Below are 17,789 nucleotides of genomic sequence, written 5' to 3' on the forward strand. Positions count from 1 at the left end.
GGATAAATGTCAGCCCCTCCCCTCCATTCTCCCCAGTCATAGTTTATTCCTTTGAGAATGGAAATGATGACAACTTCTAGAGTTATTTCTTGGATTAAAACAGAAGGTGTATGTGACAAGTACCAGTGGGGTGTGGGCACTGCTAACGTGAGCATTCAAGCAGTTAGCTAGAGACCCAGCCTCCTGTTGGCGTAGGCTGCAGGTAAGGCGGGCCTGGGCAGAGAGAGGATCTCTAACTGGTTTTCTGCTGCCTGGGGCACCCTTCCCTGGCTCCTGCCTGGCCCATCCATTCCACGGGTGTCTGCTCTCTTCTCTGGCTTTTGCCCATGGGTGTGAGTTGGAGGGGTGGGTGTTGGTCTGCATGGATGGGTGTCCTGCCTCCTCGGGGCCTCAGTCTCCCAGCTGGGAAACGGGGCAGTGATGCAGGAGAGATGGAGATGAGGAGGGGAGAAAAGCCTTTCAGAAGGCAAGGTCTCTGAGCAGAATCATGTTTTGGCCTTGAACCTGGGATGTCTGGGTCCCAGTGCAGCCTCCACCCTGCCCTCTCTGGGCTCTGTCTCCCTAGCTGTTAATTGAAGGAACATTAACAATGAAAAGGCAGCTGCCATTGTCAACACTTACCATGCACCAGGCACTGTCTGAAACTCGTGAATCATCACTTCAATCCATTATCTTCCATGATCATTCAGTCCTCATGACAGCCTTTTGGTAAGAGCTATCATTTTATTTTTTCATTCAAAGCATGAATGTAGAGTCCAACCAGTAACGATAAAGCAAATATGTGAGTTTATCCTTTCCAGGTGGCAGTAATTATTTCCCACATTTTACAGATGAGGAAACTGAGGCCCAGAGAGAAGTGACTTGCTCCCGGCCGCCCTGTCAGGAAGTGGCAGGTGGGGAGGAGAACACAGGTGGGATGGTTTCTAAGGCTACAGAATCCTCCCTGGGCCGGGTGTGGGGGGGGGGGGGGTGTAGTCTCTGTGGCTGTGACTGTCCCCCTGGTAGAGGGGCTGGGCCAGAGAGAAGGGGCTTCCATATTCCTTGTCTGGAGCTGGGTAGCATCGCGCTCTGAGCAGGGCTGAGTTAGAGGGATGGGAGGGGGCGAGGCCTCGGGAAAATGAGCCGGAGCCTCCTGGGACAGGACCTTCATGTCCTCGAGCCCCCACTGTGCACCAGTCCTGTGCTGCCCCCTCTATGAGCATCGAAGCTCACAACATCCCCTTGTGGCAACAAGGAAACCGAGGCTGGGGAGGGGAGGTGACTTTCCCGAGGTCATCAAGCTGCAAAGGGTTTTTGAGATGTAATTCACATGCAACTCACCCTTTCAGTGTGTGCAGTTTGGTGGTTTTGTAGAATGTTCAGGGTTATAGAGACATCACCACGTCTAACCCCAGTACATTTTCATCACCCCCAAAATGAACCCCATCCCCATTAGCAGTCACTGTCCCCCCCACCCCCTACTCCTCCCGGCTTCTGGCAGCCACCCCTCCACTTCGTTTCTATGGACGTGCCTGTTCTGGACATTTCATGTACGTGGAATCCTATCATACGTCACCTTCTGTCTTGCTCAGAGTGTGCTGTAAACCCATTCCGCCGCACCGCCTCCCGGTGCCTCCCACCCTGGGGCGGGGGACCTTGGAAGCGAATGGGTGGCCCCGAGAGCTTGGAAGGATCCTTGTGTGTCCTGTCGGAATCTCTCCGGCCCAGGACTTGCAGAATGACCGAGTGAGGTCGTGGTCACATCAGCCTTGCCCTCTGCGGGGCCCGGTGAGTCACCCCAGCCCTGCCCCTCCTGGGTGGGGGGGACCTGATGGGACACTGGGGCTCTGTCCACCCTGGACAAGCAACCACTATGCAGCAGACAGGAAGCGGGCAGGGCCAAGACCTGCTGGGTAAATATGGGCTGGCTGGGGAAGGTGCCCGGCGTGGCGTGATGCCCCCTGCTGCTGCTGCCCACCAGGCCAGGGGAGCCTCGGGCAACCTGGCCAAAGGGCCAAGCTCCCAGTGGCGGCTGCTCTGAGGCGGCTGCCAGAGTCCCAGGCTCTGGGCCCAGCCGCTCGGCCCTCCCTGGCTGTCAGCTTCCTTGATTCTCAGTCTGTCTGTCCATCTACCTTCTAATAAAGATACTACAGTGACACTGATGATGCCGACAACAGCCCTCTTCTACTGGACGTGTACTCCTTGCCTTCCCTGGTTGCTCAGCTGGTAAAGAATCCACCTGTCCTGGGTCGGGAAGATCCCCTGGAGAAGGGATAGGCTACCCACTCCAGTATTCTTGGGCTTTGCTGGTGGCTCAGATGGTTCAAGAATCTGCCTGCAATGCGGGAGACCTGGGTTTGATCCCTGGCTTGGGAAGGTCCCCTGGAGAAGGACATGGCAACCCACTCTGGTACTCTTGCCTGGAGAATCCCCATGGACAGAGGAGCCTGGCGGGCTGCAGTCCATGGGGTCGCACAGAGTCGGACACGACTGAGTGACTAAGCACAGCACTCCCTCCTGGTGCTAGACTCAGTGCTCTACACACTATCTTATTTGACCCTCTCAGCCATCCCAGGGCAGGTGCTGTGGTCATCACCATTTACAGGTGAGAAGACAGAGGCACAGGAAGGCCGGGTGACTTGCCCAGGGTCACACAGCTGGTGAGTGGGCAGTTTGCCTCTGGGGCCCGTGGTCCCCACCACCCGCCCTGAACCACTCTCCCTCCACCCCCATCATCCATCCTTTTCTTCTCAAGTCCCCTGGTCCTGGTAAAATATTCACTGAGGGGTCTTTCCTGGCGGTCCAGTGGTCAGGACTCCACGCTTGCAGTGTGTGGGGCATGGGTTTGATCCCTGGTCAGTGAACTAAGATCCCACATGCCCCGCAGTGTGCCCCCCCACCCCCCACCCCCCCAAATAATAAAGTATCCGCTAAAGGCGCAGGTCCTGGGGCCATGTGAGTCCTAGACCTGCTTCCATATCTACGGAGCTGGGCAGCCCTGTAAGAGTGACTACCTCTCTGAGCCTCTGTTTTCTTACCTGGCAGGTGAGGGGTTGGATAGAGCTGGCGTTTTCCCTCTCAGCACCAGCAAGCCTTGGGATCTATCCTCCTAGTCCCTTCCCCATCCATTTAAGCTGTGAATAAGAGAACCATCCCTCAGGACTGATCTAGAATGATAGGCTAGTCCAGGTTACTGCAGGAACTGGGGGACCCCCCCAGATGGGGCAGAGAGCCCCAGGATGGAGGGAGGAGTCTGTCTGGGAGCCCAGAACCTCCACCTGATCTGCCTGCCTCCCCCCACCTCCCGGTCTGCCCACCCACTCACCCATCTTTTCTCTCTTCATTCCTGTCTTCTCCGGATGCCTTTTAGCGCGCCCTGCTGTTTCCCAGCCCCACACCCTGGCCTTGCTGTCTCCTCTGCTCTTTTATCTGTCCCAAGTGTCAAGCCCTCCTCCTGGCAGCCTCTTCTCGGGCTGTCAGGCTCAATCAGTGCTGCTTCCTCCTGCCTGTCTCCTTCCAGAACTTCAGCGGACCTTGCCTGACTGTTTAAGCAAGCAGATATTTACTGATGCCTTGGCATGATGCTGAATGCTGGGGAGACAGCCAACACAGAACAGTCCCTCCTTCATGGAGCTCACACTCTAGAGGACAAGAGAGAAAATGAATGAAAGGATGATATAAATAAAGGTCAAAGTCTTAATCATGAGAAGTGCTGTAAAGGGAGGCCCAGCTTGCTCTAAGAGTGAACACAAGGAGCTGGTTTAGAATGGGGTGGGGTGGGAAGGAAGGCTTCTCAGAGGAAGCGCTGGTTAACCCAGAGAAAGGGAGCCAGTGGAGGAAGACCAGCCCAGGCAAAGGCCCGGAGCGGGTCAGCCGTCTGGTCCCTTCCTAGACCGAGCTCCCCGAGTGCCCACCCTCCTCTGCTTCCCCGGCGCCCCACACGCAGTTGGCCCTCAGCAGATGCCTGTTGGTGTGCATGGGTCCCAGCTCCCTGGAATTCCTCCCCCTGGGGCGGAGCAGCCCCTGCACGCCTGAACTTGCCCCCAGATCTAAGCAGCTTTCCTCGCTCACGCAATCAGGAGGACGGGATTTGGCAAGGACGTGCCAGGGTTTCCATGAGATCAGGCAAAGCCCCGGGGTAACGGCGAGGGTGGGCCCCTTCTTCTGCCAGAAGAAGGATGTGGGGTACGGAGCCAGAGGCCTCCAGCCCACCCCTGCTGACCCCAGGATTGTCAGGCAGAAGGCACCTGCCATTCACGCAGTCTTGCGGTTTGCTGTTGAGGGCGTACTCTGTGCCAGGCGCTTGACTCAATTCCTGTGATCCTCACGATGACCCAGCTAAGTCCCTCAGAGGCAGGTGAGGCCTGCGAGGCTCAGAGAGGCCAAGTGGCTTGCTCAGGCTCACCTGGTTACTGAGCAGTAGGGTCTGGGCACCAACCCCGATGGGTCTGCCGTCAGCATGCGCGTTCCTTCCCTGACCCACCAGCTCCCACCAGGGGCCCCCTCCTCGGTCGGGCCAGGGAGCGTGGGTTTTGCTGCCCTGACCGAGTCCCCAGGGCCGTCAGAGCTGAATGCATGACCTTCAGCCATGTTTCTGGAGACCTTGGGGTCTGACCCGGGCAGAGAGGAAGACCTGGGGGACCCCAGCTCAGCCCTGTATCTCCTCGCCCTGCACCCGTGAACTCACCGCTCCCAAGCCCTTCCTGTCTAACCAGCTCTGTTCCCCAGACATGCCTCAGCTTCTTGCTCTGTCTGGCTGTTTGCTCTGTTTTCTCACCAGGTCAGCCCCAGGGGGGCAGGAGTTCTTTGTTTTGCTCACATCTGTGTCCCCAAGACCTGGCACACAATAGATGCTCAGGAAACATTTGTTGAGTAAATACATGGGTGAATGGCTTCCAATCCTGTTCTTTGGGCCCTGGGATTCAGACCCGTCCATCCTGCCACAATTACTGTCTGTGTGTGGACTGCTGCCTAGTATATATTATGATGTGGGGGTGTGTGTTAGCGGCTCAGTTGTGTCCGACTCTTTGTGACCCTGTGGACAGCCGCCCACCAAGCTCCTCTGTCTGTGGGATTCTCCAGGCAAGAATGCTGGAGCGGGTTGCCATTCTCTTCTCCAGGGGATCTTCCCAACACAGGGATTGAACCCAGGTTTCCTGCATTGCAGATGAATTCTTTACCGTCTGAAATACCTGGGAAGCCTGTGTGTGTGTGTGTGTGTGTGTGTGTGTACATACACACACACATACATATATATATAGGGTTTGGATGCTTAAAAATGTTTGAAATCCGCCACGTTAAACAAATGCAGTGGTCACAGAGCATGTGGGGACGTCCACACTCGGCATAAATGTCCTCCGTTGAGCCCCCGATATGCTCCTGGTGCCTCTGGGCGCTGCCCCCTGCAGAGGCATGCCCGGGGGCTCACACTTGGCACACGCATGTGCGTGAACACAGGGGGGAGAAGAGGAAACAGACACGGTATTTACACGCAGAGGAGAGGCAGGAGGACTCTCAGCCTCTCTTCCCGGCCGGCACCCCCCCTTCCCCCTCAGTCTGGCACGGATTTGGAATGTGTAATAACAGCCTACAGGGCAAATGAGAACAGGGAGGGGACGCGATCCCCAACCACAGAGAACAGGGCAGTGTTTGGGGAGGGGATTGCCACAGAGCAGGCTGTGTGTGTCCGCGTGCTAACAGGCGTGTACGTGCACGCTGGTGTCTGTACACACAGGTTGTGCGGTGTGGAGGGAGTCCAAGGTTGGGAGTCCAGAGTCCAGTTCTTCAAGGTCACTCACTCTGTGTGGCGTCATCTCAGAGGCCCCAGTTTTCTCAGCTGTGAAATGGGAGCATTGCAACTTTGCTCACCAGGCCATGGCGGATTAACTGAGGGAAAGGCTGGGAGGACTTGGTGAATGTTAATAAGGACTGTGAACACCCGGCTGTAGGACCACCCCGTGTGTGTACCTGGGGAGGGTGGGTATACTGGGATTGTATCGTAATGGCGATGATGATTCAAGTATTTGTCAAGGGACCTCCCTGGTTAAGATGCTTAACCGGGTGCTTCCACTGCAGTGGGCAGAGGTTCGATCCCTGGTTGGGGAACTAAGATCCTGCATGCTGCACAGTGTGGCCAGAAAATAGACAAAAAAACAAAAAGCATTTGTCAGGTGCTTATTAGGGGCCCAAGAGACACCTGCCCTGCCCGTTAACAGCCCTATAGGACAGCCCTATAGGATAGAAGTTGTTTTGCAGCCCTCATTTTGTATGCAGGGAAACTGAGGCTCAGGTTAGCATGGGCTGACGGTAACAGTCCTTCTCTCGGGGGCCGTTGTGCACCTTGAACAAGATACTTTAAGGGTTTGGTGTGGCACCTGGCCCCCAGGCCATGCTGTCAACTGAGGGGTTAGGGTAGCCCAGCCTCCACAGCCAGCTGCCTGGGTTTGAGTCCTGGCTTCGTCACTAAGGGCTTCGAACCTGCCTGCAATGCAGGAGTGCTACGCTGTGCTTGGTTGCTCCATCATGTCCAACTCTTTGCGACCCCATGGGCTGTAGCCCACCAGGGCTCCCCTGGCCATGGGGATTCTCCAGGCAAGAATACCAGAGAATACTGCAGTGGCCTGCCATGCCCTCCTCCAGGGGATCTTCCCAACCCAGGGATCGAACCCAGGTCTCCCACGCTGCAGGCGGATGCTTTACCATCTGAGCCTCCAGGGGAACTTCCCAACCCAGGAATCGAACCGGGGTCTGCTGCGTTGCAGGCAGATTCTTAACCAGCTGAGCTACCAGGGAAGCCCTGCAGTGCGGGAGATCCAGGTTCAGTCCTTGAGTTGGGAAGATTCCCTTGGAGAAGGAATGGCTACTCACTGCAGTATTCTTGCCTGGAGAATTCCATGGACAGAGGAGCCTGGCGGGCTACAGTCCGTGGGGTCACAAAGAGTCAGACATGACCCAGTGACTAACACTTTTACTTTTCACTTTCATTTTTTCTGTCACTCACCTGTTGTGTGCCCTCAGGCAAGTCACTTAACCTCTCTGAGCCTCAGTTTTCCTCATCTGTGAAAGGAGAATGACAGCAGTACCTACCTCCAGAGTGGGATTTCTCAACGTCAGCACTGCTGACTTTTCCGGCTGGGTAGTTTCTTGTGGCGGGCACGGTCCTATGCCTTGTAGGGTGTCTGGCGCTACCCCTGGCCTTGACTCACTAGATGCCATTAGCCCTCTCTCCTCTGCACAGTGACAGCCAAGAATGCTTCTGGGTATTGCCCAGCGTCCCTGGGGAGCCAAGGGGCCCCCCGGCTGAGAACCACTGTCTAGGGTCCCAGGGAGGACCAGGTGAAAGCGTGTGTGTGAAGCACTTGGGCCCCCAAGAGCCCCACGATCACGGTGATGATGGGGGTTTAGTTCATAATTATCGCTTCACCATAATTAATACACTGACATTGATCCCTGTTTGCCTTGTCAAGGCTCCTGGCAGTGAGTGGGTGAGTGACCGAGCGGGGATTTGAACCTGGGGCTGGCTGACTCCAGACCCCCTGTTGTGGAGCCCCAGAAACCCTGGATGCTGTCTGGGCTGAGATTTCTTAGGGGAGGGGATACAGGCATGGTGGGGGCTGGAGGGGCTGCCTCATCTGGCCCCCACCTTGGGTGGAGGGTGTCTGGAACCCCGTGGGGACCTGGGAGGGGGTGCAGTAATTAAGAAGTATGTGCCCAAACTCCTTCTCTTCCCCTGGCCCTGGGGTCCCCACTGAGGTGAGCAGGACTGTGCCTGGGGAAGTCTGATCTTCCCCTCAGTTTCCACAGCCCGGTGGACAGCCCTCCCTGCCTCCACAGACCCCCACTCCTGCGTCACAGAGCCGGGACCCGGGGGGCAGCCCCTAGGGGGTCTCTGTTACCCACCTGGCAGGTGGACTGGAACTAATGTCTCCTGACTCATACTAGGTGCCGGCACCCAGTGGGTGCTTCAGATTCTTGAAGACACTTGGCATCTCCCAGGAGCGTTAGGGGTGGTGTGGTTGCTCTGGTTTTACAGATGGGGAAACCGAGGGCCAGAGAGAGGAAGCGATTTGTCCAAGATCTCACAGCTGCTGACTAACCAGGGCCCAGAGGGGAACCTCTGGCAAGAGAAACCCAGGTAAGACGGCAGGCACTGCGAGAGGGGATGAGGGGGCAGACAGACTGAAACTACAGTCATGGACAACTAGCCAATCTGATCACAGGACCACAGCCTTGTTTAACTCAGTGAAACTAAGCCATGCCGTGTGGGGCCACCCAAGACGGACGGATCATGGTGGAGAGGTCTGACAGAATGTGGTCCGCTGGAGAAGGGAATGGCAAACCACTTCAGTCTTCTTGAGAACCCCATGAACAGTATGAAACAGCAAAAAGATAGGACACTGAAAGATGAACTTCCCAGGTCAGTAGGTGCCCAGTATACTACTGGAGATCAATGGAGAAATAACTCCAGAAAGAATGAAGGAATAGAGCCAAAGGAAAAACAACACCCAGTTGTGAACGGGACTGGTGATAGAAGCAAGATTCAATGCTGTAAAGAGCAATATTGCATGGGAACCTGGAATGTTAGGTCCATGAATCAAGGCGAATTGGAAGTGATCAAACAGGAGATGACAAGAGTGAACATCAACATTCTAGGAATTAGTGAACTAAGATGGACTGGAATGGGTGAATTTAACTCAGATGACCATTGTATCTACTATGTGGGCAGGAATCCCTTAGAAGAAATGGAGTAGCCATCATAGTCAACAAAAGAGTCTGAAATGCAGTACTTGGATGCAATTTCAAAAATGACAGAATGATCTCTGTTCGTTTCCAAGGCAAACCATTCAATATCATGGTAATTCAAGTCTATGCTCCGACCACTAATGCCGAAGAAGCTGAACAGTTCTATGAAGACCCACAAGATCTTCTAGAACTAACACCCAAAAAAGATGTCCTTTTCATTATAGGGGACTGGAATCCAAAAGTAGGAAGTCAAGAAACACCTGGAGTAACAGGCAAATTTGGCCTTGAAGTACAGAATGAAGCAGGGCAAAGGCTAATAGAGTTCTGCCAAGAGAACGCACTGGTTGTAGCAAACACCCTCTTCCAACGACACAAGAGAAGACTCTACACATGGACATCACCAGATTGTTGACAGTGAAATCAGACTGATTATATTCTTTGCAACCAAAGATGGAGAAGCTCTACACAGTCAGCAAAAACAAGACGGGGAGCTGACTGTGGCTTGAATCATGAACTCCTTATTGCCAAATTCAGACTTAAACTGAAGAAAGTGGAGAAAACCACTAGACCATTCAGGTATGACCTAAATCAAATCCCTTATGACTATACAGTGGAAGTGAGAAATAGATTTAAGGGACTAGATCTGATAGACAGAGAGCCTGATGAACTATGGATGGAGGTTCGTGACATTGTACAGAAGACAGGAATCAAGAAAAAGAAATGCAAAAAAAGCAAAATGGCTGTCTGAGGAGGCCTTACAAATAGCTGTGAAAAGACAGGAAGCAAAAAGCAAAGGAGAAAACGAAAGATGTTCCCATTTGAATGCAGAGTTCCAAAGACTAGCAAGGGGAGATAAGAAAGCCTTCCTCAGCAATCAATGCAAAGAAATAGAGGAAAACAATAGAATGGGAAAGACTAGAGATCTCTTCAAGAAAATTAGAGATACCAAGGGAACATTTCATGCAAAGATGGGTTTGATAAAGGACAAAAATGGTATGGACCTAACAGAAGCAGAAGATATTAAGAAGAGGTGGCAAGAATACACACAACTGTACAAAAAGGATCTTCACGACCCAGATAATCATGATGCTGTGATCACTCACCTAGAGCCAGACATCCTGGAATGTGAAGTCAAGTGGGCCTTAGGAAGCATCACTACAAACAAAGCTAGTGGAGGTGATGGAATTCCATTTGAGCTATTTCAAATCCTGAAAGATGATGCTGTGAAAGTGATGCACTCAATATGCCAGCAAATATGGAAAACTCAGCAGTGGCCACAGGACTGGAAAAGGTCAGTTTTCATTCCAATCCCTAAGAAAGGCAATGCCAAAGAATGCTCAAACTACCACACAATTGCACTCATCTCACACGCTAGTAAAGTAATGCTTAAAATTCTCCAAGCCAGGCTTCAGCAATACGTGAACTGTGAACTTCCATATGTTCAAGCTGGTTTTAGAAAAGGCAAGGGAACCAGAGATCAAATTGCCAACATCCGCTGGGTCATCAAAAAAGCAAGAGAGTTCCAGAAAAACATCTATTTCTGCTTTATTGACTATGCCAAAGCCTTTGACAGTGTGGGTCACAATAAACTGTGGAAAATTCTGAAAGAGATGGGCATATGAGACCACCTGACCTGCCTCTTGAGAAACCTGTATCCAGGTCAGGAAGCAACAGTTAGAACTGGACATGGAACAACAGACTGGTTCCAAATAGGAAAAGGAGTACGTCAAGCTTGTATATTGTCACCCTGCTTATTTGACTTATATGCAGAGTACATCATGAGAAACGCTGGTCTGGAGGAAGCACAAGCTGGAATCAAGATTGCCAGGAGAAATATCAATAACCTCAGGTATGCAGATGACACCACCCTTATGGCAGAAAGTGAAGAAGAACTAAAGAGCTTCTTGATGAAAGTGAAAGAGGAGAGTGAAAAAGTTGGCTTAAAGCTCAACATTCAGAAAACTAAGATCATGGCATCCAGTCCCATCACTTCATGGCAGATAGATGGGGAAACAGTGGAAACAGTGGCTGACTTTGTTTTTCTGGGGTTCAAAGTCACTGCAGATGGTGATTGCAGCCATGAAATTAAAAGACGCTTACTCCTTGGAAGGAAAGTTATGACCAATGTAGACAGCATATGAAAAAGCAGAGACATTACTTTGCCAACAAATGTCCGTCTAGTCAAGGCTATGGTTTTTCCAATGGTCATGTATGGATGTGAGAGTTGGACTATAAAGAAAGCTGAGCACTGAAGAATTGATGCTTTTGAACAGTGGTGTTGGAGAAGACTCTTGAGAGTCCCTTGGACTGCAAGGAGATCCAATCAGTCCATCCTAAAGGAGATCAGTCCTGGGTGTCCATTGGAAGGGCTGATGTTGAACCTAAAACTCCAATACTTTGTCTACCTGATGTGAAGAGCTGACTCATTGGAAAAACCCTGATGCTGGGAGGGATTGAGGGCAGGAGGAGAAGGGGACGACAGAGGATGAGGCGGTTGGGTGGCATCATCGACTCAATGGACATGGGTTTGGGTAAACTCCAGGAGTTGGTGATGGACAGGGAGTCCTGGCATGCTGTGGTTCATGGGGTCGCAAAGAGTCGGACACGACTGAGCGACTGAACTGAACTGAGGGGAACCGGGTAAAAGTGATTTCAGCACCTGTGCACCTAGCCCTTCCTTCCCTCTCTGATTGTGCTCAACGACAGCCCCCAGCTTAACCCCAGGGTCAACACTGGACATGCCCGATCTCATTTAATTCTTCCTGCAAATGTGTGAGAAAGCTACTACTGTTGTACCCATTTTATAGATGAGAAGACTGAGGCTTGGGACACTCTCTCAAGGTCATGCTACATGGAAATAGCTTAGCTGGGATTAGAACCCAGGCCTGGAAGAGTCTGAAGTCCAGGCTCTGCCTCCCCATTTGTGCCCAGAGTGGGGCCCGTCCGAGGCAGGAGCTCTGACCCTCCGTGTGCCGTGTGTGCCTGCCACGAGAGGCCTCTTCCAGGGGCCCTCGCCTTGTCTCCTGGCAACCAAAAACAAACAAGGTGGGGACCAATCTTTATTTGTTCTTCTGCTAACGTGCGCGGAGGGAGAGATGTAGAAAAGAGAGCTTTTCAGACATTTCTCTGCAGCCTGGGCGGGATGTGAGGAGTTCCAGGAAACTCATCCTTGGTGTCCAGCCCACCCCGTGGCGTGCTGCAGAGGGCAGGGGGCTGACAGCCAGCAGGCCGTCCCTCCCTTGCCCTTCTCCTAGCTAAACATTGGGCCTGGGAGCCAGAGAAACCTGGTTCAGGTCCAGCTCTTCTCCTTACAAGCTGTGTGACTTGCCCTCTTCAAGCTCCATTTTCCTCACCTGACAAATGAGAATAAATAATACCTTTGTCATCAGGTCGTGTGTCCGTGTGGCACCCCTCAAGGTGTGGGGGATGCAGGTGTGGACAAGATAGAGGCCTTCCCTACCCTCCGGTATTCACAGCCCGGGAATTAACTAATCCCACGAACAGATGGTCGGGGAGCGCTTCCCAGAGGAAGCGACATGAACTGGGAACACAGGTGGGCAGGAGCTAACCAGGCAAAGAGGGGAGGGAAGGGGTCAGCGCTTGGCACTGGGGAGCAGAGTTTGGGCATGGCTGACTAAACCCTTGGAACCTCAGTTTCCTGTTCTGTGAAATGGGGTCATAATGATGGCACTGGGAAGTTGAGGGGTCCTGACTCCTGCAGTGAGTTCATGTGTATTTCCTGAGCACCTAGTGTGCCCGCAGCATGCATTCCATGGTTCTGTTTTAGTAGGTGCTTTCTGTGTGGCAGGCACAGCACAGGCCACTGGATCACATGCGTTCTGCTTTGTCCCCATTTCACAGATGAGGAAACCGAGGCTGTGAACCATCAGCTTTCCTGTCACATGGTGGCTAAATGCAGAACTTGGATTCAAACCCTGCTCTGGGTGCTCCAAAGCTGGTTTGGTTGGCCAGGAGTAAGCCCCAGGCTCTATGTTTGGGGACCTGGTGTGATTCTCAGGCCCTTCCCTCTCCAGCTGATGTCCAGGGTAGCTGGACCCAAGGAGGACTCGTGTTTCCAGGTCCCTGAATGGGGCTCCTGTTGCAGCTCCTGCCGGGGGCTGGCGGCCAACCACATCTGGGAGTGGCCACCCTGCACCCCTGTCATTACAAGGGTGGCTTTGAAGCAGCTGGCAGCAGTGCTGTTTGCCCACGTGGGAGGGGGGCTTCCTGGAGCCGGCCTGACGCTCCTCCTGTTCCCTTGCAGGCCAAGCCGTGTGGACGGGTACCCGGGGCAGCATGGCGGATCCCCGCGAAGGCCCCCATGGGAGCCCCGGGGAGGCGACCGAGTTCCCCGGGGATGAGAGCGGCCCCCCCGGTGGGGAGGCCTTCCCTCTGTCGTCTCTGGCCAACCTGTTCGAGGGGGAGGACGGCTCCCCGTCGCTCTCGCCAGCTGATGGTGGTCGCCCCGCCGGCCCAGGCGACGGGCGCCCAAACCTGCGCATGAAGTTCCAGGGCGCCTTCCGCAAGGGGGTGCCCAACCCCATCGACCTGCTGGAGTCCACCCTGTACGAGTCCTCGGTGGTGCCCGGGCCCAAGAAGGCGCCCATGGACTCACTCTTTGACTACGGCACGTATCGTCACCACCCCAGTGACAACAAGCGGTGGAGGAGGAAGGTCATAGAGTGAGTATTGCTGGCTGCCTGGCCAAGGGTCTCCTCTGTATTGAATTCACCCATTCACCCATCCACCCATCCATCCATCCATCCATCCATCCACCCACCCACCCACCCACCTATTATCTACTCATTTATTCATCCAGCTACCTGTCTTTCCATCTAGCCATCCACTTGTCCAGTCCATCCATCTCCCCATCCACGTGTCCATCACCTGCTCACTCAACTATCTGTCTACCCATCTATCCATCTATCTATCCAGTCATCCTCTCATACAACCAGCCTTCCATTTATCCACCGTATTCTCCCCAAACATCCACCCATTCTCCTATCTACTCACTGTTTCTATTCATCCAGCCAGTCAGCTATCAAACTATTCATCATTCATTCATTCATTCCATTTCCATATCTCTCTTTTGTTATTTCTCTTTCCTTCTCTCCTTCTCTCTTATCAGCTACCCGCCTTTCCACCTGTCCATCCGCTTGTCCAGTTTATCCTCCGTCATCACTCATTCGGATACCTATCAACCCATCTGTTCATCTGCCATCTCTCTGTGTAGCCATCTCTGCATGACATCCCCTAGAACCCTCTCGGGCCTCTGTGCGTGTCTGGAGGACAGTCTTGAAGTCTGCATGTGTCCTGTTGTCCTCTGGCCCTCCTCTGTCCCCCCATGTTGATCACAGACTCATTCATGCCCTTGGATGAAGCCCACCCACCTTCTGAGCCCCTGCTTGGTCAGGAGCTGTCTGTCTCCTTTGTTTATTCACTGAGTCACTGGTTTGTTCAGTGAATGTTTTTGGACCACCCACCACATGCCAGGTTAGGGAAGGGGTTGGCCCTGGGGCTCCAGGAATGAGCCAGGCCAGATGCTGCCCCTGCTTAGCTTAGATACTGAGTAGCTGTCACTGGCACCTTCAGTTTGGAGGGCAGAACACTTAAAAAGCAAGTGAGTAGACAGTTCACTTTGGACTTATCTGGTGGTCAAGTGGTTAAGACTCCATGCTCCCAATGAAGGGAGTATGGGTTCAGCCTGCTCAGGGAAGGTCACGCATGCTGCTTGGTCAAAAAAAAAGAAAGAAAGAGTTCACCCTAGAAGAAGGAAATGGCAACCCATTCCAGTATTCTTGCCTGGAAAAGTCCATGGACAGAGGAGCCTGGTGGGCTGCAGTCCATGGGATTACATGACAGCCTGCATGCATGAGGAGGGTGGAGGGAGATGGGTTGGTAGCAATAAACTGGTAGAACTGAAAAAAAAAAAGAAATAGTTCACCCTGGGGGAGGTGCTGAGGTGAGAGGGAGCTGATACAGGAAACATAATCCAGGTGGACTTCCTGGAGGAGCTGACATTTAAGCCCAACTCTGAGGGGTGAGAAATGGCAGCCACACAGGGGATTCATTGGAAAAGCTCCTGATGCTGGGAAAGATCGAGGGCAGAAGGAGAGGGGGATGACAGAGAATGAGATGGCTGGATCTCATCGACTCAATGGACGTGAGTTTGAGCAAACCCTGGGAGATGGTAAAGGACAGGGAAGCCTGGTGTGCTGCAGTCCATGGGGTCGAAAAGAGTTAGACACGATGAACAACATTCCAGGTGGAGGCTGGAGGGGCTCGAGGTCTCCAAGGAGCACAGTCCGCGAGCTGCAGGATGAAATTGTAACCTCCACTCAAGTGGAGACAGGCCCAGGGCAGTAAGGTGTCCGGGTGCCCGATCCCTTTGGAAGGTCGCACTGGAAGCTGGTGGGCTCTTCGGCTCCCTTTCCCCCTCCTCAGGCCCTCGTCCCCACCACTACCTCAGACAGCCAGGGCTGATGGCTTTGGAGGGGCTGCGGCTGAGCAGCTGAGGTCTTCGGAGACCCCGAAGGCTGCCTCAGCGAGGACGGGACGGGGCGAGGGTGTGCTTTTCATTTTTTGGCTCAAAGGTCACGGTTCAGGAGCAGATGAAATGGGGGCTGCCCTAGCTTATGTGCCCCCCAACTCTGATGTCCAGAAGCACCTCTTCTCCCTTCCCTGGTGCCTCATCGCTGGAGGCCCCGTCCTGGGGTGCAAGGTCTGGACAGCTCGGTGACCCCTCGCCCTTCGGCCCCGCCGCCTCTGGTTCCCTCTCTGCTCCCCTCCACTCTCCCCTTCGCACTCCCCATCTCCCCCTCTCCTGTCCGTCCTGTCTTCATTTCACAGGCTCCTCCTGCCCCCCCCCCCCCCATATGCTGGGCGCTGGGTGGGTGAGGATGTGACACAGAGTGTCCCTGCCCACATGGTGCCCCGGGGCCAGCTCTGTGCCAGCTCTTTGTCTCTCAAAACCTGGCGCACAGTAGGTGCCCAGTGAATGCTTATTGAATGGCTGAATGACTGTCTGTTTTTGCCCTTCTTTCCTTCTCCATCACTTCTCCTCCCCCAGCCCTCCCCACCTTTTTCTTTCTCCACCCGCCTCTGTAGCTCAGCATTTCTTCCACACATACAGGCTCCGGACACCCAGTAGCACTAAATAATGACAGGAACAGCAGCTAACGTTTATCAGTGTTGACTGTGGTGGGGCCTTGAACTAAGCATCTGTGTTCATGGCCTCATTTGTCTCAAATGTTTGTTGAATGAATAAATCAAGCAGAATGATTTGAATAAATGATAGAGTTGCTTTATCTTTTAGTCTGGTGTTCCTTTCTGTCCTTAGTGTCTTTTTCTCTTCCAGTCTCTGGCTTATTAAGCACTTAATAAATGACAAATGGATGGATGGATGGGTGGGTGGGTGTGGGTGAATGGGTCGGGGGGGATGGAGGAATGGATGGGTGGGTGGGTGGGGGGATGGATGAGTGGGTGGGTGGATGGATAGATGGTTGGGTAAGTGGATGGGTAGAGGAGTGGGAGTGTGAGCAGATGGATGGGTGAGTGAACGGGTGGATGGTTGGATGTATAAATGGGTGGGTGGATGGATGTATAGGTAGATGGATAGATGGGTGGGGACCTTGTGAGCTTCTTTCTGTCTGTTTCCACCCAGCACACAGTAGGTGCAAGGTAGAGTGTTGGGGTAAAACATTCTTCTGTGTCTCCAGATGTCTCTCCCCTCTCAGCCTGGCCCCTCCCTAGGGCTCCATCTGCCCTCCCCTACAATCCTCCGGCCTCTGAGGCTGGAGACCGTGAGGGAGGGCAGGGGATGAGCCCTCCTATCACCCCGCTTCCTCCCTCTTCAGGAAGCAGCCACAGAGCCCCAAAGCTCCCGCACCCCAGCCGCCTCCCATCCTCAAAGTCTTCAACCGGCCTATCCTCTTTGACATCGTGTCCCGGGGCTCCACCGCTGACCTGGATGGGCTGCTCCCCTTCTTGCTGACCCACAAGAAGCGCCTCACGGACGAGGAGTTCCGGGGTGAGCCGCTCAGGAATAGCAGGCGGGCCCGCTGGAGGTTGGGGGAGGCCTGGCATTGGGGGCCCCCTTTCCCGTCAGCATCTTCTCTTGGGTCAGGGGGCTGCACTAGCCAGGAAGAGCACTGGACAGGGAGTCTAGCCCTGTGTGTCCTTTCCCATATTACTTAACCTCTCTGGGCCTTGGCTGCCTTTCTGCATTCATTCAGCTTTTATTTATGGAAAGTGTCATAGGTAAGCCAGGTCCCATTATAGGCTGTTTGTTTACCATCTGAGCCACCAAGGAAGCCCAGAGCCTACACAGCGGGGCTCAGATAGCACCTCTACCACTTAAGGGATCCTTGGCCTCTCTGAGCCTCAGTTTCCTCATCTGTGCCGTGGGGAGTGGTCACAGCGTAGCCCTGGCCTCTGCGGACAGAGGATCCCATAGTGCTGAGCACAGCAGCCAGGGGCCCAGAAGCCCCTGTCCTGTCTGGGGGAGCTCTGGAGGGGAGAGCAGGGTATTTCTCCTTCTGCTATCCACGTTCGAGCCCCGCCCCTGCCCAGTTCTCTGGCTCCCCACTGTAGGCTGGAACCCCGTCACCACTGCTCTGGGACGTAGCCCAGACAGCTCCCTGCAGCCTCGTCCAGGCTCAAACATCTGCCCAGGGCGCTGGCTCCCTCTGCTGCCCCGGCCTCTCTGCACATCAGGGAGCGTAGCCTGTGAACCCCTCCGCCCTAGTCAGCCCCGTGCTATGTGCCAGGGACCAGGTGAGCTGTCATTAATTGGCCAAGTGACCCCACAAATCAGTATAAAATGTCGAGAATTGTGGCGCCTGCCAGGAAGGAGGGCCTGTCTCAGGTGGGCCGGCCACAGTAACAGGGCTGACAAAGCTCCAGGGAGATCAGATATTTGGAGACTTTAGGCATTTCAAGCAAATTAAGCACCTAAATAGGCTGACCGGGTCTGCAGTGTGTTTGTCACACTTACCTTTACCAGCCAAACTCTCTGAATGCCAAAATGATACTATGCTGTATCCCTGTGTCCATCAGAAGAGAATTAC

General features: G+C 53.8%; 1 protein-coding gene across 1 annotated transcript in view; it reads left to right on the forward strand.

The window, feature by feature from the left end:
- The window catches only part of TRPV4 (transient receptor potential cation channel subfamily V member 4), a 56,194-nt gene that overhangs the window by 21,186 nt on the left and 17,219 nt on the right, over positions 1 to 17,789 (forward strand). Inside the window, 2 exon segments of the mRNA XM_070475423.1 lie at positions 12,986 to 13,403; positions 16,578 to 16,750. Of these exon segments, the coding sequence (XP_070331524.1) occupies positions 12,986 to 13,403; positions 16,578 to 16,750 (591 nt within the window).

The sequence above is a fragment of the Odocoileus virginianus genome, chromosome 12 (genome assembly GCF_023699985.2).
Source record: "Odocoileus virginianus isolate 20LAN1187 ecotype Illinois chromosome 12, Ovbor_1.2, whole genome shotgun sequence".
Classification (NCBI taxonomy): domain Eukaryota; kingdom Metazoa; phylum Chordata; class Mammalia; order Artiodactyla; family Cervidae; genus Odocoileus; species Odocoileus virginianus.